The 24,167-nt window shown below is 52.1% G+C and overlaps 1 protein-coding gene across 8 annotated transcripts in view; it reads right to left on the bottom strand.

The window, feature by feature from the left end:
• The window catches only part of LOC116955176 (voltage-dependent T-type calcium channel subunit alpha-1G-like), a 269,045-nt gene that overhangs the window by 89,095 nt on the left and 155,783 nt on the right, over window positions 1-24,167 (bottom strand). For all 8 annotated transcript variants that reach the window (XM_076052903.1, XM_076052904.1, XM_076052906.1 and 5 more), the window contains exons 12-15: window positions 14,803-14,954; window positions 13,151-13,336; window positions 12,396-12,513; window positions 10,442-10,597 (exon numbers count right to left, since the gene is read on the bottom strand). In XM_076052903.1, coding sequence (XP_075909018.1) covers window positions 10,442-10,597; window positions 12,396-12,513; window positions 13,151-13,336; window positions 14,803-14,954 — 612 coding nt within the window. The remainder of the gene's footprint in view (window positions 1-10,441; window positions 10,598-12,395; window positions 12,514-13,150; window positions 13,337-14,802; window positions 14,955-24,167) is intronic.

Genomic DNA, 24,167 nt, shown 5'->3' with positions numbered 1-24,167 from the left:
CAGAGACCCTTTAGACTCACACAGAGCCACACAGACTCACACAGAGACCCATAGACTCACACAGAGCCACACAGACTCACACAGAGACCCATATACTCACACAGAGCCACACAGACTCCCACAGAGCCACACAGACTCACACAGAGCCACACAGACTCCCACAGAGACCCATATACTCACACAGAGCCACACAGACTCCCACAGAGCCACACAGACTCCCACAGAGACCCATATACTCACACAGAGCCACACAGACTCACACAGAGACCCACAGACTCACACAGAGCCCCACAGACTCACACAGAGACCCACAGACTCACACAGAGACCCACAGACTCAGACAGAGCCACACAGACTCACACAGAGACCCACAGACTCACACAGAGACCCATATACTCACACAGAGACCCATAGACTCACAAAGAGACCCACAGTCTCAAACAGAGCCACACAGACTCACACAGAGACCCATAGACTCACACAGAGACCTATAGACTCACACAGAGACCCATATACTCACACAGAGACCCATATACTCACACAGAGACCCATAGACTCACACAGAGACCCATAGACTCACACAGAGACCCATAGACTCACACAGAGACCCGTAGACTCACACAGAGACCCGTAGACTGACACAGAGACCCTTTAGACTCACACAGAGCCACACAGACTCACACAGAGACCCATAGACTCACACAGAGCCACACAGACTCACACAGAGACCCATATACTCACACAGAGCCACACAGACTCCCACAGAGCCACACAGACTCACACAGAGCCACACAGACTCCCACAGAGACCCATATACTCACACAGAGCCACACAGACTCCCACAGAGCCACACAGACTCCCACAGAGACCCATATACTCACACAGAGCCACACAGACTCACACAGAGACCCACAGACTCACACAGAGCCCCACAGACTCACACAGAGACCCACAGACTCACACAGAGACCCACAGACTCAGACAGAGCCACACAGACTCACACAGAGACCCACAGACTCACACAGAGACCCATATACTCACACAGAGACCCATAGACTCACAAAGAGACCCACAGTCTCAAACAGAGCCACACAGACTCACACAGAGACCCATAGACTCACACAGAGACCTATAGACTCACACAGAGACCCATATACTCACACAGAGACCCATATACTCACACAGAGACCCATAGACTCACACAGAGACCCATAGACTCACACAGAGACCCATAGACTCACACAGAGACCCGTAGACTCACACAGAGACCCGTAGACTGACACAGAGACCCTTTAGACTCACACAGAGCCACACAGACTCACACAGAGACCCATAGACTCACACAGAGCCACACAGACTCACACAGAGTCCCATAGACTCACACAGAGCCACACAGACTCACACAGAGACCCACATAGATTCACACAGAGACCCATAGACTCACACAGAGACCCATAGACTCACACAGAGCCAGACAGACTCACACAGAGACCCGTAGACTCACACAGAGACCCGCAGATTCATAGAGAGACTTGTAGACTCACACAGAGACCCACAGACTCACACAGAGACCCTTTAGACTCACACAGAGACCCACAGACTCACACAGAGACCCGTAAACTCACACAGAGACCCATAGACTCACACAGAGCCACACAGACTCACACAGAGACCCATAGACTCACACAGAGACCTATAGACTCACACAGAGACCCATAGACTCACACAGAGACCCGTAGACTCAAACAGAGACCCTTTAGACTCACACAGAGACCCATAGACTCACACAGAGACCCATAGACTCACACAGAGACCCATAGACTCACACAGAGACCCATAGACTCACACAGAGACCCATAGACTCGCACAGCGACCCGTAGACTCAAACAGAGACCCTTTAGACTCACACAGAGACCCGTAGCCCCACACAGAGACCTGCAGACTCACACAGATACCCTTTAGACTCACACAGAGACCTGTAGCCCCACACAGACACCCGCAGATTCAAAGAGAGACCCGTAGACTCACAAAGAGACCCGCAGACTCATACAGAGACCCGTAGACTCACACATGACCCATAGACTCACACAGAGACCCTTTAGACTCACACAGAGGCCCACAGACTCACACAGAGCCACACAGACTCATACAGAGACCCACAGACTCACACAGAGACCCGCAAATTCATAGAGAGACCTGTAGACTCACAGAGACCCACAGACTCACACAGAGACCCTTTAGACTCACACAGAGACCCACAGACTCACACAGAGACCCGTAAACTCACACAGAGACCCATAGACTCACACAGAGCCACACAGACTCACACAGAGCCACACAGACTCACACAGAGACCCACAGACTCACACAGAGACCCATAGACTCACACAGAGACCCGTAGACTCAAACAGAGCCCCTTTAGACTCCGACAGAGACCCACAGATTCACACAGAGACCTTTTAGACTCACACAGAGACCCACAGACTCATACAGAGACCCACAGACTCACACAGAGATCCGTAGACTCGCACAGACTGGCTTGTAATTAAACCGTGTTCTCAAGTGTAGCGAGTCGATGGCCTCAGCCCTGGTAGCCATCGACTGCACGAAATAGCCAATCACCTTAAAGTCTGACGCAAGTTGGAGGTTGAGTGTCGAGCCCCATTGAATGCTCGCGCGGGGTTTGGTTTTATTATTTTCTCTGTGTCTCTCTCTTCCGGAGTCAAATTCGAGTTGTCGCCTTCATTGGGCTCCGGTTTCGCCGCCCTAAGAAGCGAAGGGCTCCTCCGGGGGTTTGAATGCCACGGGGACAGCAGACGGCGTCTGGGGCGGAATGGAGGGCGGCCGGCTCGCTGCACCATCCGAGGCCGTTTCTAGAGGAGCGGTGTGGGGGTGACGGTGACCGACGACTGGTCGAGGCCGAGCACAGAGGGCGCCACGGTGGCTAGGAGATGTTAACTACCTCGCCTGGTATGCAGGAGGTCGTGGGTTCGATCCCAACCCTGACGACGCCTGCTGCTGTACATTTGGAGTTTGCGTGTCTCTCTCTCTCTCTCTCCGTGGTCGCGTGGATTTTTCTCCGGGTCCTCCGGTTTTTCCCTCCACATTTAGAATCGACGTCACTCGTTCAGAGTATTTGACTGCTATGAATAATTTCTACGTGATGAGCCACTTTGTTGAGATGTCATTTGCAATAAGCCAGGTCGCTTCTGGAAAAATAGCTACATGGCCGCTCAGTGAGGCCTTACCTGGTGAATAAAACAATGATTTAGTCGTTTAGTTTCGAATTCCACATTGGATAATTTGGAAGTATATTTTGAGCTGCGTCTCTCTCCCTCTCTCTCTCTCTTCCCGTGGTCGCGTGGATTTATCCTCCGGGTCCTCCGGTTTTTCCCTGCACGTTTAGGAGTGAACGTCCACGCGCTACACAGTTACACTCGCGCCTGGGTAAAATAAAATATGAAAATCTACAACTTTAAGATCACGCGTCCATGGCTTGCGAAATTCCCCGGTGGCCCACCCAGCACGAGTCCTCCGTTGGGGCGCAGATGACTCACTCAACCGCCTTTGTCTCTCCCCGCCCGCCCGCCCACGCGTGACCTCCGTGTCCGCTATCAACGCGTTCGCTTCCTCCCCAGGCGCGGAATGTTCCTCGGTTAACGAGCCCGCGGCCCCCCAACACCCCGCGTACAATTATTCTAATTATAATTAACGATATCCGTTTATTTTTAAAGGGCGGCTTTTTCTTTCGGGGGGGGGGGGGGGGCGGGGTGGGTGGTGCTTTTTCGTTGTTTTGTTTTCCATCTCAGCCAAACGACGGCCGCTATATTTAAATCACGCTGACGCACGGAACATCGCGAGCGCCGCGCGCGTTCGCGTTCATTCCGCGCCGCGGCAAGGTGATCATTTTGTGGGGGCCCCGAGTGGAACGTTGGCGGCGAGGCCCCGGAGCCGGTCCGGGTGGACGACCGTCGCCCATGGCTGTTGCCGTGAGCGCGAGGCAGGAAGCTCGCCGGTGCCTGCCACCAAGCAAGAATCAGAGGCAAAAGTCCCCCCGTGTAGCCCGTCGCAGGTTGTTGGGGCAAGTGCTGTTCGCAAGGGGCGCACGAGGGGGTCGGGTGGCCAGCACCACCCCCGGGCCGCCTTTGTCTCTCCGGTGGCGATGTTCGCTCCGCGCCGTACCGGGCACGCATTTGAGGCTGAGTCGACATAGGGGAGGCTCAGGACCGGTTGAGATAATCGTCGCCGGTGCTGGCCGCGAGCGGGAATCGAAGTGGGGTCGCCGGGTTCGTATCGCAGCGCGCTGTCCTGCTACACTACCGCTGCTCCCCCCACACACAAAGACAAAGATCCACCCCCGCCGTGATACCTCAACAAACTTTTAGGGCAAGTGCTGTTAGCGAGTAGCAGCGGTGGCGAAGGCTGGGCATGCCACACGATGGGATGGGGTGGCCAGCACCACCACCGCCACCACCGCCGCCACCGCCACCGCCACCGCCACCACCACCGCCACCGCCACCGCCACCACCGTCACCACCGCACCGGACACTCTCACACCAACCGGTCACTCTCACACTCACCGGACACTCTCACACTCACCGGACACTCTCACACACACCGGTCACTCTCACACTCACCGGACACTCTCACACACACCGGTCACTCTCACACTCACCGGACACTCTCACACTCACCGGACACTCTCACACACACCGGTCACTCTCACACTCACCGGACACGCTCACACACACCGGACACTCTCACACTCACCGGACACTCTCACACACACCGGTCACTCTCACACTCACCGGACACTCTCACACTCACCGGACACTCTCACACACACCGGTCACTCTCACACTCACCGGACACTCTCACACACACCGGACACTCTCACACTCACCGGACACTCTCACACCAACCGGTCACTCTCACACTCACCGGACACTCTCACACTCACCGGTCACTCTCACACTCACCGGACACTCTCACACTCACCGGACACTCTCACACTCACCGGACACTCTCACACTCACCGGACACTCTCACACTCACCGGACACTCTCACACTCACCGGACACTCTCACACTCACCGGACACTCTCACACACACCGGACACTCTCACACTCACCGGACACTCTCACACACACCGGTCACTCTCACACTCACCGGACACTCTCACACTCACCGGACACTCTCACACACACCGGTCACTCTCACACTCACCGGACACGCTCACACACACCGGACACTCTCACACTCACCGGACACTCTCACACACACCGGTCACTCTCACACTCACCGGACACTCTCACACTCACCGGACACTCTCACACACACCGGTCACTCTCACACTCACCGGACACTCTCACACACACCGGACACTCTCACACTCACCGGACACTCTCACACCAACCGGTCACTCTCACACTCACCGGACACTCTCACACTCACCGGTCACTCTCACACTCACCGGACACTCTCACACTCACCGGACACTCTCACACTCACCGGACACTCTCACACTCACCGGACACTCTCACACTCACCGGACACTCTCACACTCACCGGACACTCTCACACTCACCGGACACTCTCACACACACCGGACACTCTCACACTCACCGGACACTCTCACACACACCGGATACTCTCACACTCACTGGACACTCTCACACTCACCGGACACTCTCACGCTCACCGGATACTCTCACACTCACCGGACACTCTCACACCCACCGGACACTCTCACACTCACCGGACACTCTCACACTCACCGGACACTCTCACACTCACCGGACACTCTCACACTCACTGGACACTCTCACACACACCGGACACTCTCACACTCACCGGACACTCTCACACTCACCGGACACTCTCACACTCACCGGATACTCTCACACACACCGGATACTCTCACACTCACCGGACACCCTCACACTCACCGGACACTCTCACACCAACCGGTCACTCTCACACTCACCGGACACTCTCACACTCACCGGTCACTCTCACACTCACCGGACACTCTCACACTCACCGGACACTCTCACACTCACCGGACACTCTCACACTCACCGGACACTCTCACACTCACCGGACACTCTCACACTCACCGGACACTCTCACACACACCGGATACTCTCACACTCACTGGACACTCTCACACTCACCGGACACCCTCACACTCACCGGACACTCTCACACTCACCGGATACTCTCACACACACCGGACACCCTCACACACACCGGACACTCTCACACTCACCGGACACTCTCACACTCACCGGTCACACTCACACTCACCGGACACTCTCACACTCACCGGACACTCTCAAACTCATCGGACACTCTCACACTCACCGGACAGTCTCACACTCACCAGACACTCTCACACACACCGGATACTCTCACACTCACTGGACACTCTCACACTCACCGGACACTCTCACACTCACCGGACACTCTCACACTCCCCGGACACTCTCACACACACCGGACACTCTCACACTCACCGGAGACACTCTCACACTCACCGGATACTATCACACTCACCGGACACTCTCACACTCACCGGACACTCTCACACTCACCGGACACTCTCACACTCACCGGATACTCTCACACACACCGGACACTCTCACACACACCGGACACTATCACACTCACCGGACACTCTCACACTCACCGGACACCCTCACACACACCGGACACTCTCACACTCACCGGATACTCTCACACTCACCGGACACTCTCACACTCACCGGACACTCTCACACTCACCGGACACTCTCACACACACCGGACACTATCACACTCACCGGACACTCCCACACCCACTGGACACTCTCACACTCACCGGACACTCTCACACACACCGGACACTCTCACACTCACCGGACACTCCCACACTCACCGGACACTCTCACACACACCGGACACTCTCACACTCACCGGATACTCTCACACTCACCGGACACTCTCACACCCACCGGACACTCTCACACTCACCGGACACTCTCACACCAACCAGACACTCTCACACTCACCGGACACTCTCACACTCACCGGACACTCTCACACTCACCGGACACTCTCACACCCACTGGACACTCTCACACTCACCGGACACTCTCACACTCAGCGGACACTCTCACACACTCCGGATACTCTCACACTCACCGGACACTCTCACACTCACCGGACACTCTCACACCCACCGGACACTCTCACACCCACCGGACACTCTCACACTCACCGGACACTCTCACACTCACCGGACACTCTCACACCCACTGGACACTCTCACACTCACCGGACACTCTCACACTCACCGGACACTCTCACACTCACCGGACACTCTCACACCCACCGGACACTCTCACACTCACCGGACACTCTCACACTCACCGGACACTCTCACACTCACCGGACACTCTCACACCCACTGGACACTCTCACACTCACCGGACACTCTCACACTCACGGGACACTCTCACACTCACCGGACACTCTCACACCCACCGGATACTCTCACACTCACCGGACACTCTCACACTCACCGGACACTCTTACACCCACCGGATACTCTCACACTCACCAGACACTCTCACACTCACCGGACACTCTCACACTTACCGGACACTCTCACACTCACCGGACACTCTCACACTCACCGGTCACTCTCACACTCACCGGACACTCTCACACACTCCGGATACTCTCACACTCACTGGACACTCTCACACACTCCGGATACTCTCACACTCACTGGACACTCTCACATCTACCGGACACTCTCACACTCACCGGACACTCTCACACACTCCGGATACTCTCACACTCACCGGACACTCTCACACTCACCGGATACTCTCACATTCACCGGACACTCTCACACTCACCGGACACTCTCACACACACCGGACACTCTCACACTCACCGGATACTCTCACACTCACCGGACACTCTCACACCCACCGGATACTCTCATACTCACCGGACACTCTCACACTAACCGGATACTCTCACACACACCGGACACTCTCACACTCACCGGACACGCTCACACTCACCGGATACTCTCACACTCACCGGACAGTCTCACACCCACCGGATACTCTCACACTCACTGGACACTCTCACACCCACCGGATACTCTCACACTCACCGGACACTCTCACACTCACCGGACACTCTCACACCCACTGGACACTCTCACACTCACCGGACACTCTCACACTCACCGGACACTCTCACACACTCCGGATACTCTCACACTCACCGGACACTCTCACACTCACCGGACACTCTCACACCCACCGGACACTCTCACACCCACTGGACACTCTCACACTCACCGGACACTCTCACACTCACCGGACACTCTCACACCCACCGGACACTCTCACACTCACCGGACACTCTCACACTCACCGGACACTCTCACACTCACCGGACACTCTCACACCCACTGGACCCTCTCACACTCACCGGACACTCTCACACTCACCGGACACTCTCACACTCACTGGACACTCTCACACTCACCGGACACTCTCACACCCACCGGATACTCTCACACTCACCGGACACTCTCACACTCACCGGACACTCTTACACCCACCGGATACTCTCACACTCACCAGACGCTATCACACTCACCGAAAACTCTCACACTTACCGGACACACTCTCACACTCACCGGACACTCTCACACTCACCGGTCACTCTCACACTCACCGGACACCCTCACACACTCCGGATAACCTCACACTCACTTGACACTCTCACACCTACCGGACACTCTCACACTCACCGGACACTCTCACACTCACCGGATACACTCACATTCACCGGACACTCTCACACTCACCGGACACTCTCACACACACCGGACACTCTCACACTCACCGGATACTCTCACACTCACCGGACACTCTCACACCCACCGGATACTCTCATACTCACCGGACACTCTCACACTAACCGGACACTCTCACACACACCGGACACTCTCACACTCACCGGACACGCTCACACTCACCGGATACTCTCACACTCACCGGACACTCTCACACCCACCGGATACTCTCACACTCACTGGACACTCTCACACCCACCGGATACTCTCACACTCACCGGACACTCTCACACTCACCGGACACTCTTACACCCACCGGATACTCTCACACTCACCGGACACTCTCACACTCACCGGACACCCTCACACTTACCGGACACTCTCACACTCACCGGACACTCTCACACTCACCGGTCACTCTCACACTCACCGGACACTCTCACACTCACCGGATACTCTCACACTCACTGGACACTCTCACACTCACCGGACACTCTCACACCCACCGGATACTCTCACACTCACCGGACACTCTCACACTCACCGGACACTCTTACACCCACCGGATACTCTCACACTCACCAGACGCTATCACACTCACCGAAAACTCTCACACTTACCGGACACACTCTCACACTCACCGGACACTCTCACACTCACCGGTCACTCTCACACTCACCGGACACCCTCACACACTCCGGATAACCTCACACTCACTTGACACTCTCACACCTACCGGACACTCTCACACTCACCGGACACTCTCACACTCACCGGATACACTCACATTCACCGGACACTCTCACACTCACCGGACACTCTCACACACACCGGACACTCTCACACTCACCGGATACTCTCACACTCACCGGACACTCTCACACCCACCGGATACTCTCATACTCACCGGACACTCTCACACTAACCGGACACTCTCACACACACCGGACACTCTCACACTCACCGGACACGCTCACACTCACCGGATACTCTCACACTCACCGGACACTCTCACACCCACCGGATACTCTCACACTCACTGGACACTCTCACACCCACCGGATACTCTCACACTCACCGGACACTCTCACACTCACCGGACACTCTTACACCCACCGGATACTCTCACACTCACCGGACACTCTCACACTCACCGGACACCCTCACACTTACCGGACACTCTCACACTCACCGGACACTCTCACACTCACCGGTCACTCTCACACTCACCGGACACTCTCACACTCACCGGATACTCTCACACTCACCGGACACTCTCACACTCACCGGACACTCTCACACTCACCGGACACTCTCACACTCACCGGTCACTCTCACACTCACCGGACACTCTCACACTCACCGGACACTCTCACACTCACCGGACACACTCACACTCGCCGGATACCCTCACGCTCACCAGGTGCTCGTACATACATGCGTACACATGTGCAGCACACATGGACAAACGAACGGACGCCTGGACAGACGGACACATTGACTGACAGACGGACAGACAGACGCACGGACAGATGTACGCATGGACAGACGGACGCACGCACGCACGGCGCTCACCTCGGCCTGGAAGCCCTCCACGAGGATGGCGACAAGGAGGTTGAAGAGGACGTAGTTCCCGAAGGTCATGAGGGCGATGAAGTAGAGCGCGGCCCAGGGCGACGTGGAGGCCATGCCGTTGTAGAGCACCACGTTCCAGTCCTCCTGCGTCAGGATCTGCGACGACGACGACGACGACATCGCGTTTGAGAACTCGGCTCGCTTACCAGCCCGTTTGGGGCCTAGGCCGCCAGCTCGCCGCGCCTGCGGGCCTCGGGTTGAATGACCGGCGGGCCGAGAAACCTGGATTCCGAACCCAGGTTTGTTGAGGGAGAGAGACGACCGGAGCCGGGCCTTCGAACCCTCGATGTCAGTGTCCCCGGCTCAGTGCCTCGAACACGGCCGTCGCGAGCTCACCCGAGGCTACGCACGCCGAGTTCCCGTTGAGCGCCCTGGGAGGGGCAGACGCAGTCCTGAAGAGCGCCGTGCCAAGCAGAGGCGATTTCCCCACGGGCAGTAACGATAACGTATATTACGACTACCACGAATACCACGACTACCACGAATACTGCGCCTACCACGAATACCACGACTATTACAAATACTACGACTACTACGAATACTGCGGCTATCACGACTACTACAAATACTATGACTACCACGACTACCACGACTACCACAAATACCACGACTACCACGAATACTATGACTACCATGACTACCACGAATACTACGACTACTACGAATACTACGACTACCACGACTACCACGACTACCACAAATAGTGCGGCTATCAAGACTACTATGAATACTACGCCTACGATGACTACCACGACTACCACAAATACCACGACTACCACAAATACCACGACTACCACAAATACCATGACTACCACAAATACCACGACTACCACGAATACTATGACTACCATGACTACCACGAATACTACGACTACTACGAATACCACGACAACCACAAATACCACGACTACCACAAATACTACGACTACCACGACTACTACGCAGTGAGGTGGCAGGACAGATCACTGTATACCGTTCGACCGCGCAGCTCAAGAAAGTAGTTCGTCGTTGACCGCTCAGAAACCGCGTTAGAATGGTCATGTCGCGTGTTAGAGTGGTGCGCACATTGCACGTTATAACAGGGGCACATTTCCACGTTATAACAGGGGCACATTTCCGCGTTATAACAGGAGCATTTTCCCGCGTTATAATGGGGTGTCCATTCCCTGTTGTGCAAAAAGCCTTCCCTCGTGGAAGAACGGCATTGTCGCGTGAACACCGCTGCGTGTTAAGCGAGGACTTGCCGTACAGACAGTCAGATACACAGACAGACATACAGACACACAGGCAAACACAAAGACAGACACACACAGACACACAGATAGGCAGACCACACAGACAGACACATAGACAGACAGACAAACACACACAGACACACAGACAGACACACACACACAGACACACTGATCGGCAGACACACAGACAGACACACAGACATACACACAGAAAAACGCACAAACAGACACACAGATAGGCAGACACACAGACACACAGACACACATACACAGACAGACAGACACACACATAGACAGACACACAGACACACAGACAGACACACACACACAGATAGGCAGACACACAGACACACACACAGACACACACAGACATACACACAGACACACAAACAGACAGACAGACACACACATAGACACACAGACACACAGACAGACACACACACAGATAGGCAGACACACAGACACACACACAGACACACAGACAGACACACACATAGACACACAGACCGACACACACACACAGAGACACGCAGACACACAGACACACACACAGACAGACACACACACACATAGACAGACACACAGACACACACCCAGACACACACACAGACAGACACACACATAGACAGAGAGACAGACAGAGGCAGGTGAGGCCTCGCCTGGAAGACGGTGACGATGGCCCACAGGAGGGAGTCAAAGTTCTTGCGGTCTGGGACGGTGTCTCCGTTGTCGAGGTGACGGCTGAACTTACACCCAAACAGGTGCATTCCCAGGATGCTTTGCGCCCAGCAGAGCAAGGCAACGGGGCGGAGGGGGCAGATGGGGGTGGGGGGCAGACGGAGGGGCAGCAAATACAAAGCGTTCGTGTGAGGAGAACCGGGTTGCCATGCGGCCTGTGTTATAGTTTGTGTTATGGTTTGTGTTATGGTTTGTGTTACGGCCTGTGTTATGGTTTGTGTTATGGCTTGTGTTATGGTTTGTGTTACGGCCTGTGTTATGGTTTGTGTTACCGCCTGTGTTATGGTTTGTGTTATGGTTTGTGTTATGGCCTGTGTTATGGCGTGTGTTATGGTTTGTGTTATGGTTTGTGTTATGGCTTGTGTTACGGCCTGTGTTATAGTTTGTGTTACGGCCTGTGTTATGGTTTGTGTTATGGCTTGTGTTATGGTTTGTGTTATGGTTTGTGTTATGGCTTGTGTTATGGCTTGTGTTATGGTTTGTGTTATGGTTTGTGTTATGGTTTGTGTTACGGCCTGTGTTATGGTTTGTGTTATGGCTTGTGTTATGGTTTGTGTTACCGCCTGTGTTATGGTTTGTGTTACCGCCTGTGTTATGGTTCGTGTTACGGCGTGTGTGAGTGGGCGGGTGGGGTCGGCGGGGTCGGCGGGGTCGGCGGGGTCGCGGGTGCACTCACCTGAAGATGAAGATGAACAGCATGAGCAGCATGCAGAAGGTGGCGACGTTGTCCATCGTCTTGATGAGCACCACGAGCTGGCGCCGGAGCGCGGGCATGAAACGCACCAGCTTGAGCACCCGCAGCAGGCGGAAGGTGCGCAGCACCGACAGCCCCCCGTCTGACTGGCCCACGATCTCCCACACGCTGGAGAGAGAGAGACGCGCTCGGACACACCGTAGCCGTCGAGCCCTTATCAGTGCCCCTAGCTTATTACAGACCAATTCAGACCTTGTTGGGGCCTGGGACGGGCGACGCGGTCAAGTCGCCGCAACTTTGGCGGCGAACGGCAGGTGATGTCGTTGTCTGCCCGCGTGCGTCACAGCGTGTCAACCCGTACGCTTTACCCCGTATTCTTGTACGGGGGAAATTGAGTGCTCAGGTCCATGCCGCGTATCAGCCGTTTCAATACGGGCACCTTGCTGCGCCTGCACCACGGTTGCGGAATCCACCCCCCACCCCGACCGCTGGGAATTGGTTTATCCGACAATGTTGATACTTGAAAGTGTCGTCATTTACAACCGCATCTTCTTAAGTCAGTATATTCCATTTAGCTTCTCTGTCTCTCTTTGGCCCTTTCCTCATCCTTGTTCTTACTTACAAGGCGCCTTGAGACATTGGTGGAAGGCGCCTTATAAACAAACGCAAGTTATTATTAACGGCTCGGGTTGAGCAGTTGTAATATCCCAGGGGATCATTTATATAATTGTTGTTGCTGCCAGAATCGTAACGACGGGAACAAAAACTTCAACAGAATCGGCTTCATAAGAATTGCTTTTACCCCTCTGGCAATAGAACAGTTGCGTTATAATGTTAAAACACCAAACAGAAGCCTTTTGCAAGGAATCGTGTGTGGTGAACATGCAAACAAAAACAACATGCTCTGGTAGTATTTGGCGTTGTCTTTGAAACTGATTGGTCCACACCAGAGACGGCTTTCTTTCGAGCTTCATCTCAAACGGTGTTAGACCAGAGGACGACAAAAGGCGAACACAGCACAAAGACAACGCCACTATCAGTGCATTGAGAGCTCGCGGTGAGCAGCTACACCATGGGACCTCCCTTGCCAGTAACAAAATATAAGGATAGGTTTCACCCTTTCTGGCAATAAAACAGTTGCGTTAAGATGTTCAAACACCAAACTGAAACCATTTTGCAAGGAATCATGTCTGCATTGACCACACATACTTGTGGTGAACATACAAACGATGAAATATGCTCTGGTAATTATATGATGGTGCATTGTCTTTGAAACTGATTGGCCCACACCAGAGACGGCTTTCTTTAGAGCCTCGTCTCAAACAGTGATAGACCAGAGGACGACGCCAAAAGGTGAACAGCACAAAGACAATGCCACTGTCAGGACATTTTCAGCTCGGGGTGACCAGCTACATTATGGGATCTTTCTTGCCATAAAGAATCGGCCTTTTTTAACCTTTTCGGCAGCGATACATTCCGCGTGAAAACCAAAACGAGCTGGTTACTTCCTTTTGACCGTTACCGATACCGCAATAGAGATACAACTGGGATGGCCCTGTAGATGTGGCGAGCTCGCGTGGAAACGTTTCGTCTTGATTTTATATTTATCCATCGTAAATCTCGCCATGCCTCACCTGATGATGACAATGACGCCGTCGAATATGTTGTAGGGGTTCTTGATGTACCCCAAGGGACCGAACGCCAGGAGCTTGAGGACCATCTCCAGTGCGAAGAGGCTCGTGAAGACGATGTTGCTGATCTCCAGTGCGCTCGTCAGCTCGTCTGGCTGCGATCCCGGGGGGGGGGGGCAGGGGTCTACCGTCAGCAACCTCTCGACCCCACGTCGTGCCCCAACTGAACATCTGGACATTTCCCGCCCCTCCGATTGGCACAGTTGGCTACGTCCACGGTGCAAGTGCGAAGGAAGTTCAACGTACACACACATCAGCAGCAGCAGTAGTAGTAGTAGCGAAAATAACAGCAGCAGCAGTAGTGATGGTAGCAATAATAGTAGCAGCAGAAGTACTAGCAGCAATAATAGTAGCAGCAGTAGTAGCATTAGCAGCAATAATAGCTGCAGTAGTAGTATTAGCAGCAATAATAGTAGCAGCAGTAGTAGTATTAGCAGCAATAATAGTAGTAGTATTTGCAACAATAATAGTAGTAGCAGTAGTAGTATTAGTAGCAATAATAGTAGCAGCAGTAGTAGTATAAGAAGCAATAATAGCTGCAGTAGTAGTAGTATTAGCAGCAACAATAGTAGCAGCAGTAGTAGTATTAGCAGCAATAATAGCAGCAGCAGTAGTAGTATTTGCAGCAATAATAGTAGCAACAGTAGTAGTATTAGCAGCAATAATAGTAGCAGCAGTAGTAGTATTATCAGCAATAATAGTAGCAGCAGTAGTAGTATTTGCAGCAATAATAGTAGCAGCAGCAGTAGTATTAGCAGCAATAATAATAGTAGCAGTAGTAGTATTAGCAGCAATAATAATAGTAGCAGCAGCAGTAGTATTAGCAGCAATAATAATAATAGCAGTAGTAGTATTTGCAGCAATAATAATAGTAGCAGCAGCAGTAGTATTAGCAGCAATAATAATAATAGTAGCAGTAGTAGTATTAGCAGCAATAATAATAGTAGCAGCAGCAGTAGTATTAGCAGCAATAATAATAATAGTAGCAGTAGTAGTATTTGCAGCAATAATAATAGTAGCAGTAGTAGTATTAGCAGCAATAATAATAGTAGCAGCAGCAGTAGTATTAGCAGCAATAATAATAATAATAGTAGCAGTAGTAGTATTTGCAGCAATAATAATAGTAGCAGCAGCAGTAGTATTAGCAGTAATAATAATAGTAGCAGTAGTAGTATTAGCAGCAATAATAATAGTAGCAGCAGCAGTAGTATTAGCAGCAATAATAATAATAGTAGCAGTAGTAGTATTTGCAGCAATAATAATAGTAGCAGCAGCAGTAGTATTAGCAGCAATAATAATAATAGTAGCAGTAGTAGTATTAGCAGCAATAATAATAGTAGCAGCAGCAGTAGTATTAGCAGCAATAATAATAGTAGCAGTAGTAGTATTTGCAGCAATAATAATAGTAGCAGCAGTAGTATTAGCAGCAATAATAGTAGCAGCAGTAGTAGTATTAGCAGCAATAATAATAGTAGCAGCAGCGGTAGTATTAGTAGTGTAGTGATCTCGCGGGATGTCACTGTACAGTGCCGGCCCTCGAGGGGCCAGGTGAGCAATGTAACGGCATCGTGGACACCACAACGGTGTGGGTGTAGTACCGGCCCTCGAGGGGCCAGGTGAGCGATGTAACGACATCGTGGACACCACAACGGTGTGGGTGTAGTACCGGCCCTAGAGGGGCCAGGTGAGCGATGTAACGGCATCGTGGACACCACAACGGTGTGGGTGTAGTACCGGCCCTCGAGGGGCCAGGTGAGCGATGTAACGGCATCGTGGACACCACAACGGTGTAGGTGTAGTACCAGCCCTAGAGGGGCCAGGTGAGCGCTGATTGATAGCGCTGGATGGCACCGCGCTTGGCGTGCAGTGCCAGCCCCTACAGGACAGGGTGTGGGAGTGCCGGCCGGAGGAATGAGGTTACTATAGGCCATGGCACTCTGGTTCACCCGAGAGGACACGTGACCGGTTAAGTCGACAGAGGGGCCCCAAGTGGGGGCTGGCAGTGGTCACGTGGTCGGGGTCCAGATCCTGCTCGAGGATTCTGGAAGGTGGTCGTGGCCATGGGCGGAGCCAGCAACGCCGCAGAGAATATAAGCCGGGTCCCCCAGAGGGACCGGCGTTGTTGTTCATCCTGAAGAAACCTTCATCTTCGTCCTACGTTCTACCGAGTCTCCAACACGTGGACCTGGACCCGAACTGCGGTCCCGGTCCATAATAGCTCGTTACGTTGTAACTAGTGTAGTTACTAGTGTAGTGTAGTAACTAGTGTAGTGTAGTAATTAGTGTAGTTAGCCTGGTGGTTGTTATTCTGTTAAGGGGCAGTTAACCCGTGTGTTGGTGTTAAATGAAAGTGTTGCCTCCAAGTGTACATCTGCGACTAAGTTGAACCCACTACAGTAGTAATGAAATAATAATAGTAGCAGCAGTAGTATTAGCAGCAATAATAGTAGCAGTCAATAATAGTAGCAGCAGCAGTAGTATTGGCATTAATAATAGTAGCAGCAGCAGCAGCAATAGTCTTAGTAGCAATAATAGTAGCAGCATCAGCAGTAGTCTTAGTAGCAATAATAACAGTAGCAGCAAATAACAGTAGCAGCAGTAGTATTAGCAGCATTAATAGTAGCAGCAGTAGTCTTAGTAGCAATAATAATAGTAGCAGCAGCAGTAGTCTTAGTAGCAAGAATAATAATAGCAGCAGCAGCAGTAGTCTTAGTAGCAATAATAATAGTAGCAGCAGTAGTATTAGCAGCAATCATAGTGGCAGCCAATAACAGCAGCAGTAGTCTTAGTGGCAATAATAACAGCAGCAGTAGTATTAGCAGCAATATTAGCAGCAGCAGCAGTAGTATTAGTAGTACTAATAATAGCAGCAGTAGTATTAGCAGCAATGATAGTAGCAGCAGCAGTAGCAGTATCAACAGCAATAATAGTAGCAGCAGTAGCAGTAGTATTAGCAGCAATAGTAATAGTAGCAGCAGTATTAGCAGCAATAATAATAGTAGCAGCAGTATTAACAGCAATAGTAATAGCAGCAACAGTATTAGCAGCAATAATAGTAGCAGCAGTATTAGCAACAATAATAGTAGCAGCAGTATTAGCAGCAATAGTAATAGTAGCAGCAGTATTAGCAGCAATAGTAATAGCAGCAGCAGTATTAACAGCAGCAGTATTATCAGCAATAATAATAGTAGCATTAGTATTATCAGCAATAATAATAGTAGCAGCAGTATTAGCAGCAATAGTAATAGTAGCAGCAGTATTAGCAGCAATAGTAATAGCAGCAGCAGTATTAACGGCAGCAGTATTATCAGCAATAATAATAGTAGCATTAGTATTATCAGCAATAATAGTAGCAGCAGTATTATCAGCAATAATAATAGTAGCAGCAGTATTAGCAGCAATAATAATAGCAGCAGCAGTATTATCAGCAATAATAATAGTAGCAGCAGTATTAGCAGCAATATTAATAGCAGCAGCAGTGTTAGCAGCAATAATAATAGTAGCAGCAGTATTAGCAGCAATAATAGTAGTAGCAGCAGCAGTATTAGCAGCAATAGTAATAGTAGCAGCAGTACTAGCAGCAATAACATCATCAGCAGTATTAGCAGCAATAGTAATAGTAGCAGCAGTATTAACAGCAATAGTAATAGTAGCAGCAGTATTAGCAGCAATAATAATAGTAGCAGCAGTATTAGCAGCAATAGTAATAGTAGCAGCAGTATTAGCAACAATAATAATAGCAGCAGCAGTATTAGCAGCAATAGTAATAGTAGCAGCAGTATTAACAGCAACAATAATATTAGCAGCAGTATTAGCAGCAATAACATCGTCAGCAGCAGTATTAACAGCAATAATAATAGTAGCAGCAGTATTAACAGCAATAGTAATAGCAGCAGCAGTATTAGCAGCAATAATAATAGTAGCAGCAGTATTATCAGCAATAGTAATAGTAGCAGCAGTATTAGCAGCAATAGTAATAGCAGCAGCAGTATTAACAGCAGCAGTATTATCAGCAATAATAATAGTAGCATTAGTATTATCAGCAATAATAGTAGCAGCAGTATTATCAGCAATAATAATAGTAGCAGCAGTATTAGCAGCAATAATAATAGCAGCAGCAGTATTATCAGCAATAATAATAGTAGCAGCAGTATTAGCAGCAATAATAATAGTAGCAGCAGTATTAGCAGCAATAATAGTAGTAGCAGCAGCAGTATTAGCAGCAATAGTAATAGTAGTAGCAGTACTAGCAGCAATAACATCATCAGCAGTATTAGCAGCAATAGTAATAGTAGCAGCAGTATTAACAGCAATAGTAATAGTAGCAGCAGTATTAGCAGCAATAATAATAGCAGCAGCAGTATTAGCAGCAATAGTAATAGTAGCAGCAGTATTAACAGCAATAATAATATTACCAGCAGTATTAGCAGCAATAACATCATCAGCAGCAGTATTAACAGCAATAATAGTAGCAGCAGTATTAACAGCAATAGTAATAGCAGCAGCAGTAATAACAGCAGTATTAGCAGCAGTATTAGCAGCAATAGTAATAGCAGCAGAGGTATTAGCAGCAATAATAGTAGCAGCAGTATTAACAGCAATAGTAATAGTAGCAGCAGTATTAGCAGCAATAGTAATAGTAGCAGCAGTATTAAAAGCAATAATAATAGTAGCAGCAGTATTAGCAGTAATAATAGCAGCAGCAGTATTAACAGCAATAGCAATAGCAGCAGCAGTATTAACAGCAATAGTAACAGCAGCAGTATTAGCAGCAATAATAGTAGTAGCAGCAGTATTAGCAGTAATAATAACAGCAGCAGCAGTATTAACAGCAATAGTAATAGCAGCAGCAGTATTAACAGCAATTATAATAGCAGCAGCAGTATCAACAGCAATAGTAATAGCAGCAGTATTAGCACCAATAATAATAGTAGCAGCAGTATTAGCAGCAATAACATCATCAGCAGTAGTATTAGCAGCAATAATAATAACAATAGCTCGACAAAGCGGGCTTATCATCCACCAACGTCATCATCGCGTGGAAATGTATAGCAGCAGCAGTAGCAGCAGCGTGATGGTGATTCTAAATGCCGCGAACGAACATCCAGAGAACCCGAATAAAAATCCACGCGACCACGGGGAGAGAGAGCGACACGCCAAACTCCGAATATACAGCAGGCGTCGGTATCGAACCCACGACCTCCTGCACACCAGGCGAGGTAGTTAACTTTCAGCACGACCTTCCCCCGTAAACGACCCTTTAAAAGAGTCGGGCATTCATGATTCATTTCCAGCTGGCTATCACTTCTCACCGCGCAAAACTGTCAACTGTTCTAAAAGTACGACATGCGCGTGGTGTGTGGGGGGAGCGGAGCGGGTTCGCGCCACGCTGCGCTATGAACCCGGCGAGCCGAGTTCGATTCCCTGCTCACGGCCGCCAAACACCGGTGACGATTATCTGAAACCGGCATCCCACTCAACCTCAAACGAGTACCTCGTGCGGTGTGTGAACATCGCCCCGAGGAAAGACAAAGGTGGCCGGGCGTGGTGCTGGCCACCACCACTTGACCCCAACAGACCGTTAAAGGCTACTCGGGGGATCTTTGTCTTCTTCTTCTGTGTGTGGAGTTTGTCGCGTTCTCCCCCTGCGCTGCGGAGTGTTCCCGTTGATTTTGATTGTCCAGGTGAGAGCTCCGGAGACCAGGGGGTGGGTGGCCAGCACCACGCCCGGCCGCCTTTGTCTCCCCACTGGCTATGTTTACACACCGCACCAGGTACTCATTTGAGGCTGAGTCGACCCAGGGGAGGCCCATGACCGGTTCAGATAATCGTCACCGTTGTTGGCCATGAGCGGGAAACGAAGCCGGGTCGCCAGGTTCGTAGCGCAGAGCGCCAAACTGCACCGCCACCGGTCCCCGTTACACGCGCGCGCGCGCCCGCACGCACGCGCGCGCAGCACAAAGAAAACATTTTCCAAATGCACTTTGCCGGCACGTGTTGTTTGCAATGGAGGGCCTCACTTAATCCAAACACCAGCCCGCGTCGCAGGATCACGTACACACATGGGTGTTCATCCGGGCGCCTAAGTCTATTAATCCACGGACAGACACGCGCACGCACGTGGCACACACACACATACACACACATACACAGACGCTACATACACACACACATACACACACATACAACAACAACAACCGCCATTCGCCACTAAGTGGCGGTAACGTCACCACGACGCTTGTGCCAGGCTATGTGCACCCTGAGGCCACGTGAAGTGTCGAACGCCCGCTGGCAGGAGGTCACGGGGCAGACCCAGGTGCCACGGGTCGACTGACTGAGATGACTGGCTGATGCACCACCTGTGCCCCCTACTGTGCCAACCTGCTGTGCTTTAGCCACCCGGCGCTCCGCTCGTTGTTCTGAGCATCGCTCCTCCGCCCTCCGTTGTTGTTGGAGGGCGACTACCTCCAACTGCCCAGTAGCATCCTTCACGAGCCTCCTCCACAGAGGCCGATCTTGACACCGCTGGTACCAGTTATCGGCAAGTCCACTCAGCTCCACGTCCTCCTGTACCACATCACTCCATCTCTTCTCTAGCCCGTGCCGCACCCGCTTAGCCCCCTCAATCCGGCCGAACAAAAGCTGTTTCGGAATGCGGTGGCTGGGCATGCGGGCTACATGACCCAGCCATCGCAGCCTTGCCCGCCGGAGGAGCTCACCGATGGGACCTTGCCCAGATCTTTCAAGGATTTGTGAGCTCCTCACACAATCCAGTCTGGTTAAACCCAGGATGGATCGTAGGCAGGCCAGCCTAAATGTTTTTAACCGGCGAAGATGTTCCATTAGGGGGGTCCACGTTTCGCAAGTGTAGAGAAGGGAGGGAATGACCGTGGCCGAGAAGACCTGAAGCTTAGTGCGGAGCGACAGACCAGGTAACTTCCACACAGCGTTACGCAACCGATGAAAAGATATTGCCGCTCGACTGATTCGGAGTGAGACCTCTGCTGTTAAACTGGAGCCAGTCACAAGCACACTGCCCAGGTATGGGAAACTCTCCACTCTCTCCACAACTGCCCCATCACCGATTGGGAGTTGTGGGGGTGGAGTGTCCGATGGTACAAAATACCCAGGCAGGTGCTTAGTTTTGGTGGGGCTGATGGTAAGGCCCCACCTCTTAGTGGCACGCTCCAGTCTCAGCAGCAGCGTCTCCAACTCCTCCTCTGACTGAGCAGCTATTACCAAATCATCAGCATATATAACTTGGTTGAGCAATAGGGAGCCATCCCTTGACAGCACCCGGGCATCGATTAGCCTCCCATTATATCTGTACCATATGGAGATTCCCCCGGTACAGCTATTGAAGGCTTCACGAACTACGTGGTCAAAATAGATGTTAAATAATGTGGGAGCCAGAGGACATCCCTGTCGCACCCCAAGGTGTACAGGGAATGGCTCTGACTCCCGGCCACGTAGTTTTACCCGGGCCTGCTCACCATCATGAAGGTCCTTAATGATCGTGAGCAGAGGGTCAGGTACTCCAAAAGCACGAAGAACGACCCAGAGCCCAGGCCTACTGATGGTATCATAGGCCTTGACCAGGTCAATAAAGCAGAGATGTAGGTCTTGTTGGAATTCCCTACACCTCTGCTGTAGCAGACGGACAGAAAATATGGCATCTGTGCAGGACCGCCCTTTCCTGAAACCGCATTGGGGCTCCGCAAGCCGCTCCTCAGCGTGCCTGGCAAGGCGATGCTGAATAATCCTTGCCAGGACCTTTCCCGGCACACTGAGGAGTGAGATGCCCCTGTAGTTGTTACAGTCTGTGCGGTCCCCCTTCTTAAAAAGGGGGACCACCAGGGCATCCTTCCAATCCCGTCCAGTGGTCCAGACTGTTGTTATGATGTCATATAGGGCAGTCTGTGCACAAACGCCACCCTCCCTCAGTATTTCGCTTGGGAGATCATCTCTGCCCGCTGCCTTTCCTGGTCTCAGACTCCGGATCGCCTTCAATACTTCCTCAGCAGATGGCACCTCAGCCAGCCACTCACAGGGGGTGACTTCTTCCAATATTTGAGGCACCGCAGCCTCAGCAGGGTCATCCTCACTTTGTGCCACGATGTTTTCCTGGCTGAGGGATTTTCCCTCCCCCAGGACCTCACAGAAATGCTCAGCAAATCTGCGAACCTGTTCCTGGGGGTCGGAGATTGGATCACCGTTTTTTCCCCTAATGATGGTAATAGGTGTGGCGCTGCAGGTAACTTTTTTGATGGAGTTAAATAGAGATTTGTGATCACGGGCCACAGAGGCAGACTCCATCTCCTCAGCAACCCGCGACCACCACCCATCCTTGCAGCGCCTCACGGCTCTCCGAACCTCCGAGCGAAGGCTGCGGTAAGCCTCCTCATTCTCTGACGTGGGATTCTGTAGCCGATGACAGTGGGCCTGTCGCTTTTTCTCAACCATCCTGAACACCTCCTCTGTCAGCCAGGGTCTCTGGGGAGGTCTGGACCGCGTACCCAAAGCAGCCATACACACACATACACACATACACACACACATACATACACACACATACACACACATACACACACATATACACACACACATACACACAAACACACATACACACACATACACACACACATACACACATACACACACACATACACACACACACACATACACACACACACATACACACATACACACACACATACACTGGCCGACGCCACCACTCGATCGCTCGCGCCAGCTCGAGAGCCTTGAGCCGGTGGCCCCCTTTCAATCGCCCGCACCAATACACCGACTACGACGCACCCGCAGAGCGAGCGAGTAAGCTCGTTTTGTCCGTCCGTCGATGGCCGGGGGGACGGCTGTGACATCCAAATCGTGACCCACCACGGGGCCCCCCTTCGCGGGGGCCGTCACGATCGCCGCCGACACGGAGACCCCTTTCTAGGGCGAGGGGCCTCTGACGCGGAGGGTCAGAGGCCTCCTGAGGGAGGGCGCTCAGGGGGGGGGGGGTGGGGGGTACTCCAAATGTCGAGGCCAGAATTGGTCATTGCGGCCGGCTGTGGAGGACAGAGACCCCGGCTGTCAGGGACCCAGGCCGCCGGCCACGCTCGCGCTCCGTGCCCGCCGCCGACGAGGACGGTCGCCCCAGGACGCGAGGATGCGCGACTCCCAGACCCCGGGGCTCGGGCCGCGTCGTATTGCAGCTCGGTCGTGTCGGCACGGAGTCTCCGACAGCCGCCGTCGGTTGTGAACTCGGAAGCGTGGGGCCGAGGCTCGGCTGCCAAAACGGGTGG

The sequence above is a fragment of the Petromyzon marinus genome, chromosome 58 (assembly GCF_048934315.1).
Source record: "Petromyzon marinus isolate PM22_M1 ecotype Great Lakes invasive population chromosome 58, UKy_Petmar_22M1.pri1.0, whole genome shotgun sequence".
NCBI lineage: Eukaryota > Metazoa > Chordata > Hyperoartia > Petromyzontiformes > Petromyzontidae > Petromyzon > Petromyzon marinus.
Note: the sequence above shows the minus strand (reverse complement) of the source record. Positions and strands in the feature narration are given on the sequence as shown.